Genomic DNA, 13464 nt, shown 5'->3' with positions numbered 1-13464 from the left:
TAAAGCTGACAAATAAAAACAGTAGAAAATAACCTGATAAATTCTGGTTCTTTCAATCACAATCATCTCTCTTCTCCACCTGTCTGCCTCCCTTTCTATCTGTCTTGACTTGAGCTAAGTGCAACATTGTATCAACTAGCCTATTCCGAGCCCTCAGAGTTTCCCACGCCAGTGAGCTCTAGACAGACCGCTGTTTTTTTAAATAACATTTCCACTGGCTATGTGGGATCATCAGATCATGATATTTTGCTCTTTCACACTGAGGCGTGGTGATTATCGAGGCCGGGAGTGTTGGAAAGATTTTTCTAATACTTAGGAACTATCATTCGCAATGGATGCAACAGCCATGGATGCTATCAGCCAACAAAGTCTGTTTTTTTGAGGCGAAGAAAAAATGAGTGGTGTACATCGTGATTTAAGACAATCAGAAATAACACTTTGCCAAATGGGCACCTTCCTACATATACATGTGTTCTGGAGAGAGACGCATCATATCTTCACCACACCTTCCTCCTCTTCTTCTTCTTGTCTCAACATTTTAAATGATACTCAAGACACATTATCCTCACACATACACTATATGACCAAAAGTATGTGGACACCTGCTTTCTAACATCTCATTCCAAAACCATGGGCATTGCTGCTATAACAGCCTCCACTCTTCTGGGAAGGCTTTCCACTAGATGTTGGAACATAGCCGCGGGAACTTGCTTCCATTCAGCCACAAGAGCAACAGTGAGGTCGGGCACTGATGTTGGGCGATTAGGCCTGGCTGGCTGTCGGCGTTCCAATTCATCCCAAAGGTGTTCGATGGGGTTGAGGTCAGGGATCTGTGCAGGCCAGTCAAGTTCTTCCACACCGATCGCAACAAACCATTTCTGTATAGACCTCGCTTTGTACACGGGGGCATTGTCATGCTGAAACAGGAAAGGGCCCAAACTGTTGTCACAACGTTGGAAGCACAGAATCATCTAGAATGTCATTGTATGCTGTAGCGTTAAGATTTCTCTTCACTAGAACTAAGGGGCCTAGCCCGAACCATGAAAAACAGCCCCAGACCATTATTCCTCCATCAAACTTTACAGTTGGCACTATGCATTAAAGCAGGTAGCTTTCACCTGGCATCCGCCAAACCCAGATGTGTCTGTCCGATTCATCACTCCAGAGAACGCGTTTCCACTGCTCCAGAATCCAATGGTGGCAAGCTTTACACCACTCCAGCCGACGCTTGGCATTGCTCATGGTGATCTTAAGCTTGTGTGCAGCTGCTCGGCCATGGAAACCAATTTCATAAAGCTCCCGACTAGCAGTATTTCTGTTGACGTTACTTCCAGAGGCAGATTAGAACGCAGTAGTGAGTGTTTTTTCTTCAGTACTCGGCGATCCCATTCTGTGTGCTTGTGTGGCCTACCACTTCGCGGCTGATACGTTGTTGCTCCTAGACGTTTCCACTTCACAATAACGGCACTTACAGTTGACCGGGGCAGATCTAGCAGGGCAGAAATTTGACAAACTGACTTGTTGGAAAGGTGGCATGCTATGACGGTGCCACGTTGAAAGTCACGGAGCTCTTCAGTAAGGCCATTCTACTGCCTAAGTCATGCTCCCTGGTGAATTATTTTGAATTATTTTATTTAGACAAGAGTAATTATATAATTTTGGCAAAACATCCATTTCCTTTAGGGCAATGCAGCATTCTAACAGTGCACTGTGCACCCGCCAACTTTCCATTCCAATTCGCAAGAGACTGAAACCAGAGATCTGTATGTAATGACGAGATGCTCATGTCTCCGACCTAACAATGGGAGTCTTTGTCCCAAAGGCGGGAAGGCAGGCGAGAAGCTTAGGTCTGCATATTATTCCCATAGAAACACATTGGGCTTATACTGGACAGAATTTGGCAAGAGTGAGCCATCTCGCTTAGCCTCTTCCTCTCTGCTGAAACTATATTACCGGAGAAAGCATCAGAGCAAGAAAAACAGCGCCCCTCTACAGTGCATTCCATCAACACTCCCATCTGTACACAAGTCACAGTGCGCTTGTTTCTCCTAGGACAGATCATTGTTCTTATCTTGGCATCCGTTCTGCCTTGGAGTGTGCGTGTCCGTTTGTTTGTGTCAGTCTGCGGATGTGTGTGAAAGTGTGAGGATGTGTTGGTGCCTGAGTGGTGAATGAGTGTGAGAGTGTAGATAAGTGCAATGAAGTGCAATTTGTATGTTAGTGTGTGCGTGCGTGCGTGCGTGCGTGCGTGCGTGCGTGCGTGCGTGCGTGCGTGCGTGCGTGCTGCGTGTGTATGTGTGTTTGTGGCAACGTCTCAGTGTGTCAGAGATGCCCCTTTTTTACCGCTGTGTTCTGAGTGAGCGGCGCCTGCGGTTTCCTCTGTCGTCCTGTTGGCACTGTTGTTACCCCTGGAGACAGGACATGGGGTCTGGAGTGCCCCCTGTCTCCGCCAACCCTTCCCCCTACTCACACACCCCTCCTCTCCTAAGGCGGTCCGGCTGCCAACCTCCTCCTGATTCCTTAACCAGCTGGCATCCTGGCCAGAGGCTGAGGTGCCAGCAGTAATGGGCAGGACTGACTGGCGCTAGCAAGGCAAGGCATGCCCCTCAGGCAAATCTTTTGAGAGTATTATTGTACGTAGATAGCCTCTTCTGTGGAAGAGATTGAACAGTTTGATCAATACAATTCAACAACATTCAGGTGGGGGGAGTGGGCTGCTGGCAGTTTATCAGGTGAATGAGTTGTCTTTCCGAGGAGAGTTTCAGGAAATGGAAAAACAGCAACAAAACAAAACAAACCACTCAGTAATCTCTCACTTTCCTCTCGTCCCTGGCTCTCCCTTCAGGATGTGCCTTGGAATCCGAAACAAAGCGCTGCAGAACACACACACACTGAGGCAGAACACACACACACTGAGGCAGAACACACACACACTGAGGCAAAACACACACACACACACTGAGGCAGAACACACACACACTGAGGCAGAACACACACACACTGAGGCAAAACACACACACACACACTGAGGCAGAACACACACACACTGAGGCAGAACACACACACACTGAGGCAGAACACACACGTCACTTCTGTTTGCTCTCTATGTTTACGTCCTGCTCCCATCTCCACACAAACGCCCGGCCCTGAGCCACAAAGGTAATTATTCTAAAAATACTCTGTGTTTCCTCGCCCCTCCCTCCATCCGTCCCGATCTGGCCCAGCATTTCGAACGTGGAGTCCATCCCACACACACACATTCTGTCACACACTCTGTCACACACTCTGTCACACACACTGGAGTGGGTTTTTTTCCTGGAAGGATTTTGCACTCTGCCTGGATCTTTAATCTGTCCGGCCCACCTTTCAGCAGGGAACAATACCCAGGGGGCCACTCTCTCTCGCTGCAGCCGTGAAAGTGACCCGGTCGGGCGAGGGGAGAGGAGAGGAGGTGTAGCATGACCTAGGGGTCCAATTCAGTCCAGTCTGAGTGTCTATATCCTGTAGTAACAGGATGTGAGCAGATGGACTGGAGTCACGTTTCCCACATCCTGACATTTCTCTCACCCTCCAACCCACCTCAACCCCTCTCCACCCACCTCAACCCACCTCAATCCCTCTCCACCCCCCTCAACCCACCTCAACCCACCTCAATCCCTCTCCACCCCCCTCAACCCACCTCAACCCCTCTCCACCCCTTCAACCCCCTCAACCTGTCTCCACCCCCTTCACCCCCTCAACCCCCCTCCACCCCTCTCCACCACCCTCCACCCCCCTCAACCCCCTTCAACCCCTCTCCACCCCCCTCAACCCCCCTCCACTCCTCTCCACCCCAGTTAACACTGGGGGGCTATCAGCTAGTTAACACTGGGGGGCTATCAGCTAGTTAACACTGGGGGGATATCAGCTAGTTAAGACTGGGGGGCTATCAGCTAGTTAACACTGGGGTGCTATCAGCTAGTTAACACTGGGGGGCTATCAGCTAGTTAACACTGGGGTGCTATCAGCTAGTTAACACTGGGGGGCTATCAGCTAGTTAACACGTGGGGTGGGGGCTATCAGCTAGTTAACACTGGGGGGCTATCAGCTAGTTAACACTGGGGGGCTATCAGCTAGTTCATCTGGGGGTGGGGGCTATCAGCTAGTTAACACTGGGGTGCTATCAGCTAGTTAACACTGGGGGGCTATCAGCTAGTTAACACGTGGGGTGGGGGCTATCAGCTAGTTAACACTGGGCGGCTATCAGCTAGTTAACACTGGGGGGCTATCAGCTAGTTAACACGTGGGGTGGGGGCTATCAGCTAGTTAACACTGGGCGGCTATCAGCTAGTTATCACTGGGCGGCTATCAGCTAGTTAACACTGGGGTGCTATCAGCTAGTTAACACTGGGGGGATATCAGCTAGTTAACACTGGGGGGCTATCAGCTAGTTAACACTGGGGGGCTATCAGCTAGTTAACACTGGGGTGCTATCAGCTAGTTAACACTGGGGGGCTATCAGCTAGTTAACACTGGGGGTGGGGTGCGGGAGTATCAACTAGTTAACACTGGGGGGCTATCAGCTAGTTAACACTGGGCGGCTATCAGCTAGTTAACACTGGGGGTGGGGTGGCTATCAGCTAGTTAACACTGGGGTGCTATCAGCTAGTTAACATTGGCGGTTGGGGGGGCTATCAGCTAATTAACACTGGGGGTGGGGTGGCTATCAGCTAGTTAACACTGGGGTGCTATCAACTAGTTAACATTGGCGGTTGGGGGGGGCTATCAGCTAGTTAACACTTGGGGCTATCAGTTAGTTAACACTTGGGGCTATCAGTTAGTTAACACTTGGGGCTATCAGTTAGTTAACACTTGGGGCTATCAGCTAGTTAACACTGGGGGCTATCAGCTAGTTAAACTGGGGGTGGGGTGGGGGCTATCAGCTAGTTATAACTGGGGGGTTATCAGCTAGTTAACATTGGAGGGCTATCAGCTAGTTAACACTGGGGGGCTATCAGCTAGTTAATACTGGTGGTGGGGGGGCTATCAGCTAGTTAACACTGGGGGGCTATCAGCTAGTTAACACAAGACTCTGTTAACGCTGTGGGTGGGGGGGATATCAGATAGTTAACACTGGGGGTGGGGGGGGCTATCAGCTAGTTAACACTGGGGGGCTATCAGCTAGTTAACACTGGGGGGCTATCAGCTAGTTAACACTGGTGGTGGGGGGGGCTATCAGCTAGTTAACACTGGGGGGCTATCAGCTAGTTAACACAAGACTCTGTTAACGCTTGGGGTGGGGGGGGATATCAGATAGTTAACACTGGGGGTGGGGGGGCTATCAGCTAGTTAACACTGGGGGCCTATCAGCTAGTTAACACTGGGCGGCTATCAGCTAGTTAACGCTGGGGGTGGGGGGGCTATCAGCTAGTTAACACTGGGGGGCTATCAGCTAATTAACACTGGGGGTGGGGTGGGGGCTATCAGCTAGTTAACACTGGGGCCTATCAGCTAATTAACACTGGGGGTGGGGGGGCTATCAGCTAGTTAACACTGGGGGTGGGGGGGCTATCAGCTAATTAACACTGGGGGTGGGGGGACTATCAGCTAGTTAACACTGGGGGTGGGGGGACTATCAGCTAGTTAACACTGGGGGTGGGGGGGCTATCAGCTAGTTAACACTGGGGGTGGGGGGGCTATCAGCTAGTTAACACTGGGGGTGGGGGGACTATCAGCTAATTAACACTGGGGGTGGGGGGACTATCAAGATTCTGTCTCTATTGTAACTCCAGACTCTGTCTCTACAGTAACACAATACTCTGTCTCTACAGTAAGACAAGACTCTGTCTCTGTTGTAACTCCAGACTCTGTCTCCACAGTAACACAAGACTGTCTCCACAGTAACACAAGACTCTGTCTCTGTTGTAACTCCAGACTGTCTCCACAGTAACACAAGACTCTGTCTCCACAGTAACACAAGACTCTGTCTCTATTGTAACTCCAGACTGTCTCCACAGTAACACAAGACTCTGTCTCTACAGTAAGACAAGACTCTGTCTCTGTTGTAACTCCAGACTCTGTCTCCACAGTAACACAAGACTCTGTCTCCACAGTAACACAAGACTCTGTCTCTGTTGTAACTCCAGACTGTCTCCACAGTAACACAAGACTCTGTCTCCACAGTAACACAAGACTCTGTCTCTATTGTAACTCCAGACTGTCTCCACAGTAACACAAGACTCTGTCTCTATTGTAACTCCAGACTCTGTCTCCACAGTAACACAATACTCTGTCTCTATTGTAACTCCAGACTCTGGCTCCACAGTAACACAAGACTCTGTCTCTATTGTAACACAAGACTCAGTCTCCACAGACAGAATCCACATCAGCAGGATGAAAATGTCTGTACATTTACGTAATGTCAGTGTCTGTCGTTGAGAGGTTGTCAAGTTACTTTATTTAATTTTATTGCAGCAATAATATTCATCATACGTTTACCACTGTGGCCTCATGTTAGTCCTTATCAGTCCTCATGTTCTGTTTTGTTGTGTGTTCATCATTTTCTCAGGAGTTGTGAATGTGTGCAGTGTTGCTTTTGTGTGACTGTTGGTATGGTTGTGTTGTGTTCAGGATGTGGTTGTGGTTCTGAATAGCTCATGACACGATTGTGTTGAGTTCATGATTGGTTGGTGGTTGAGATAAGAAAATAGTTTTAGTTGTGGTTGAGTTCATGATGTACCTGTTTTCTGATCCCCGAATGCAAGTTGACCATATTCTGTGTGACGTTGCTTTTATGAGACTGTTTTGATGGTTGTGTTCTTGACCGTGTGTGTTCATGCCTCCAGTTTCCTGACCAGGAGTTGACCCCAGACCAGAGGAACGTAGTGTGGAACAGCAGACAGGGCTTCCTCATCCACAGCCCCACCTACTTCTACATCGGCCTGTTCTCCTGCAAGACCACTGTCAACGGGACCACACACTCCCTCAGTTACCTCACACATAGACAAGGTGAGCACACACACACATGCACACGCAGGCACACACACACAAACACACACACCTAATGAAAAATCCATCACATTCTATAAATTGCAAATATTAAAATGTCTTATCCCCTCTCCTGTCCCAGTGAATAAGATCATGAAGGTATATCTGAACAGTACCAGTCCAGTCCAGTCTCTACAGGGGGAGAGTCTGGCCATCAACTGTACTGTCACTGCAGAGTGGAACAGCAGAGTGTCCATCAGCTGGGACTACCCTGGACAGGTAGGACCTTATGAAGAACACTAGAATTATGGCATACACTACTAAGAAGTGCACTATGTTACAGTATGCAGTACTGTATGTAGAATAACTTCACCATCTGACTACTTGTTTGGAAAACTTTTACTATATCTGAATAATATCTCCCCCTCCCTCCCTCCTATATCTGAATAATATCTCCCCCTCCCTCCCTCCTATATCTGAATAATATCTCCCCCTCCCTCCCTCCTATATCTGAATAATATCTCTACCTCTCTGCCTCCCTCCCTCTCTCTCTCCTTCTTTCTCTACCTCTCCCCCTCCCTCTCTCTCTCCTTCTTTCTCTACCTGTCCCCTCCCTCTCTCTCTCCATCTTTCTCTACCTCTCCCCCTCCCTCTCTCTCTCCTTCTTTCTCTACCTGTCCCCTCCCTCTCTCTCTCCTTCTTTCTCTACCTGTCCCCTACCTCTCTCTCCTTCTTTCTCTACCTGTCCCCTCCCTCTCTCTCTCCATCTTTCTCTACATCTCCCCTCCCTCTCTCTCTCCATCTTTCTCTACCTTTCCCCCTCTCTCTCTCTCTCTCTGTCTTTCTCTACCTCTCCCCCTCCCTCCCTCTCTCTGTCTTTCTCCACCTCTCCCCCTCCCCCATCTCTCTCTCTGTCTTTCTCTACCTCTCCCCCTCCCTCCCTCTCTCTGTCTTTCTCCACCTCTCCCCCTCCCTCTTTCTCTCTTCATCTTTCTCTACCTCTCCCCTCCCTCTCTCTCTCTCTGTATTTCTCTACCTCTCCCCCTCCCTCCATCTCTCTGTCTTTCTCTACCCCTCCTCCCTCTCTCTCCCCTCAGGCCAACAGGTCAGCCATAGTCAGTAGGTGGATCATGGCCAGTAAATTTCACATGGTGTTCTACAGTATTCTGTCCATCCCCAAACTCCACCGCTCTGACAGAGGGCTTTATATCTGCCGAGTGACCAGTGGACCGGTCAGTCGAGAGACTAACGTATCTGTCACAGTCTATGGTGAGTCTAAATAGACGTAATACTTCCCACCTCTGTGACAAATTCATTTATGAGGAAATTCATTGATGGTAAACACCCACTTCTGCAGAAAGAATACGAATCACAACCTCCCTGTATCACTATCTGTAATATGTCATTAATGCGTGATATCCTCTCTCTCTCTCTCTCTGTGTGTGTGTGTGTGTGTGTGTGTGTGTGTGTGTGTGTGTGTGTGTGTGTGTGTGTGTGTGTGTGTGTGTGTGTGTGTGTGTGTGTGTGTGTGTGTGTGTGTGTGTGTGTGTGTGTGTGTGTGCGCGCGTGCGCTTGCCTGTCTGTCTGTCTGTTTATCCTCCCAGACCGTCCCTTTATCCGTCTGAAGCCCAGACAGGGGGCTGTAGTGGAGGCTCATGCAGGACAGAAGTCCTACCGTCTCTCCCCCAAACTACGAGCCTTCCCTGCCCCAGAAGTCATCTGGTAAGAACCTACAGACTGTCAGCTAGCCTGCACACTATCCTACCCCAGCCTACACTACCTTACACTATCCTACACTACCTTACACTATCCTACACTACCTTACACCACCCTACACTATCCTACACTATCCTACACTACCCTACACTACCTTACACTATCCTACACTATCCTACACTACCTTACACTATCCTACACCACTCTACACTATCCTACACTATCCTACACTATCCTACACTACCCTACACTACCTTACACTATCCTACACTATCCTACACTACCTTACACTATCCTACACTACCTTACACCACCCTACACTATCCTACACTATCCTACACTACCCTACACTACCTTACACTATCCTACACTATCCTACACTACCTTACACTATCCTACACCACCCTACACTATCCTACACTATCCTACACTACCCTACACTACCTTACACTATCCTACACTACCTTACACTATCCTACACTATCCTACACTACCTTACACTATCCTACACTACCCTACACTATCCTACACTATCCTACACTACCCTACACTACCTTACACTATCCTACACTACCTTACACTATCCTACACCACCCTACACTATCCTACACTATCCTACACTATCCTACACTATCCTACACTACCTTACACTATCCTACACTACCCTACACTATCCTACACCACCCTACACTATCCTACACTATCCTACACTATCCTATCCTACGCTACCATACACTACCCTACACTATCCTACACCACCCTACACTATCCTACACTACCCTACACCACCCTACACTATCCTACACCACCCTACACTATCCTACACCACCCTACACTACCCTACACTATCCTACACTATCCTACACTATCCTACACTATCCTACACTATCCTACACCACCCTACACTATCCTACACCACCCTACACTATCCTACACCACCCTACACTATCCTACACCACCCTACACTATCCTACACCACCCTACACTACCCTACACTATCCTACACTATCCCACCCTACACTATCCTACACTATCCTACACCACCCTACACTATCCTACACTACCCTACACTACCCTACACTACCCTACACTATCCTACACCACCCTACACTATCCTACACTATCATACACTATCCTACACTATCCTACACTATCCTACAATATCCTACACTATTCTACACTACCCTACACTGCCCTACACTATCCTACACTACCCTACACTATCCTACACTATCCCACACTATCCTACACTACCCTACACTATCCTACACTACCCTACACTATTCTACACTATCCTACACTATCTTACACACTATCCTACACTACCCTACACTATTCTACACTACCCTACACAACCCTACACTATCCTACACTATCCTACACTATCATACACTAGCATACACTATCCTACTCTATCACACACCACCCTACACTGCCCTACACTATCCCACACTATCCTACACTATCCTACACTATCATACACTAGCATACACTATCCTACACACTATCCTACTCTATCACACACTACCCTACACTACCCTACACTATCCTACACTACCCTACACTACCCTACACTACCCTACACTATCATACACTATCATACACTATCATACATTAGCATACACTAGCATACACTATCCTACACACTATCCTACTCTATCACACACTGCCCTACACTGCCCTACACTATCCCACACTATCCTACACTATCCTACACTATCTTACACACTATCCTACACACTATCCTACACTATCCTACACTATCCTACACTATCCTACACCACCCTACACTATCCTACACCACCCTACACTATCCTACACTACCCTACACCACCCTACACCACCCTACACTATCCTACACTACCCTACACTATCCTACACTACCCTACACTATCCTACACTACCCTACACTATCCTACACTATCCTACACCACCCTACACTATCCTACACTACCCTACACTACCCTACACTATCCCACACTATCCTACACTATCCTACACCACCCTACACTATCCTACACTATCCTACACCACCCTACACTATCCTACACCACCCTACACTATCCTACACCACCCTACACTACCCTACACTATCCTACACCACCCTACACTATCCTACACCACCCTACACTATCCTACACCACCCTACACTATCCTACACCACCCTACACTATCCTACACCACCCTACACTACCTTACACTATCCTACACTACCTTACACTATCCTACACCACCCTACACTATCCTACACCACCCTACACTATCCTACACTATCCTACACTACCCTACACTATCCTACACTATCCTACACTATCCTACACTACCCTACACTATCCTACACCACCCTACACTACCCTACACTACCCTACACTACCCTACACTATCCTACACCACCCTACACTATCCTACACCACCCTACACTATCCTACACCACCCTACACTATCCTACACTATCCTACACTATCCTACACTATCCTACACCACCCTACACTATCCTACACCACCCTACATTATCCTACACCACCCTACACTATCCTACACTACCCTACACTACCCTACACTATCCTACACTATCCTACACTACCCTACACTTTCATACACTATCCCACACTATCCTACACCACCCTACACTATCCTACACTACCCTACACTTTCATACACTATCCCACACTATCATACACTATCCTACACCACCCTACACTATCCCGCACTACCCTACACTATCCCACACTATCATACACTATCCTACACTATCCTACACTATCCCACACTATCATACACTATCCTACACCACCCTACACTATCCTACACTATCATACACTAGCATACACTATCCTACTCTATCACACACCACCCTACACTACCCTACACTATCCTACACTACCCTACACTATTCTACACTGCCCTACACTATCCTTCACTATCCTACACTATCCCACACTATCCCACACTATCCTACACTATCCTACACTATCCTACACTATCCTACACTATCCTACACTATCCTACACACTACCCTACACTATTCTACACTATCCTACACTACCCTACACTACCCTACACTATCCTATACTATCCTACACTATCCTACACTATCATACACTATCCCACACTATCCCACACTATCCTACACTATGCTACACTACCCTACACTATTCTACACTACCCTACACTATCCTACACTATCCTACACTACCCTACACTATCCTACACTACCCTATACTATCCTACACTATCCTACACTATCATACACTATCCTACACTATCCTACACTATGCTACACTACCCTACACTGTTCTAAACTACCATACACTACTCTACACTGCCCTACCCTACACTACCCTACACTATCCCACACTATCCTACACTATCCTACACTACCCTACACTATCCTACACTACCCTACACTATCCTACACTATCTTACACTACCCTACACTATTCTACACTATCCTACACTACCCTACACAACCCTACACTATCCTACACTATCATACACTAGCATACACTATCCTACACACTATCCTACTCTATCACAAACCACCCTACACTACCCTACACTATCCTACACTATCTTACACACTATCCTACACTACCCTACACTATTCTACACTATCCTACACTACCCTACACTACCCTACACTACCCTACACTATCCTACACTATCATACACTAGATACACGAGCATACACTATCCTACACACTATCCTACTCTATCACACACCACCCTACACTGCCCTACACTGCCCTACACTATCCCACACTATCCCACACTATCCCACACAATCCTACACTATCCTACACTATCCTACACTATCTTACACTATCCTATCCTACCCTACACTATCCTACACTATCCTACACTATCCTACACTATCCTACACCACCCTACACTATCCTACACTACCCTACACTATCCTACACTATCCTACACCACCCTACACTGTCCTACACTATTCTACACCACCCTACACTATCCTACACTACCCTACACTATCCTACACTACCCTACACTATTCTACACTACCCTACACTATCCTACACTATCCTACACTATCCTACACTATTCTACACCACCCTACACCACCCTACACCAACCTACACCACCCTACACCACCCTACACCATCCTACACCACCCTACACCACCCTACACCACCCTACACCATCCTACACTTCCCTACACTATCCTACACTTCCCTACACTATCCCACACTACCCTACACTATCCTACACTACCCTACACTATCCTACACCACCCTACACTATCCTACACCACCCTACACTATCCTACACCACCCTACACTATCCTACACTATCCTACACTACCCTACACTACCCTACACTATCCTACACTACCCTACACTATCCTACACCACCCTACACTATCCTACACTATCCTACACTACCCTACACTACCCTACACTACCCTACACTATCCCACACTATCCTACACCACCCTACACCACCCTACACTATCCTACACCACCCTACACTATCCTACACCACCCTACACTATCCTACACTTCCCTACACTATCCTACACTTCCCTACACTATCCCACACTATCCTACACTATCCTACACTACCCTACACTATCCTACACCACCCTACACTATCCTACACCACCCTACACTATCCTACACCACCCTACACTATCCTACACTATCCTACACTACCCTACACTATCCCACACTATCCTACACTGTCCTACACTACCCTACACTACCCTACACTACCCTACACTATCCTACACTACCCTACACTATCCCACACTATCCTACA

At 47.8% G+C, this 13464-nt stretch overlaps 1 protein-coding gene across 1 annotated transcript in view; it reads left to right on the top strand.

Moving 5' to 3' along the window:
• Positions 1 to 13464, top strand: part of LOC120050608 (vascular endothelial growth factor receptor 1-like) — a 66096-nt gene that overhangs the window by 16358 nt on the left and 36274 nt on the right. The window contains exons 5-8 of the mRNA XM_038997200.1: positions 6825 to 6987; positions 7109 to 7245; positions 8064 to 8235; positions 8571 to 8688. Coding sequence (XP_038853128.1) covers positions 6825 to 6987; positions 7109 to 7245; positions 8064 to 8235; positions 8571 to 8688 — 590 coding nt within the window. The remainder of the gene's footprint in view (positions 1 to 6824; positions 6988 to 7108; positions 7246 to 8063; positions 8236 to 8570; positions 8689 to 13464) is intronic.

Source organism: Salvelinus namaycush, chromosome 7 (assembly GCF_016432855.1).
Source record: "Salvelinus namaycush isolate Seneca chromosome 7, SaNama_1.0, whole genome shotgun sequence".
In the NCBI taxonomy this organism is placed as follows: Eukaryota; Metazoa; Chordata; class Actinopteri; order Salmoniformes; family Salmonidae; genus Salvelinus; species Salvelinus namaycush.
Note: the sequence above shows the minus strand (reverse complement) of the source record. Positions and strands in the feature narration are given on the sequence as shown.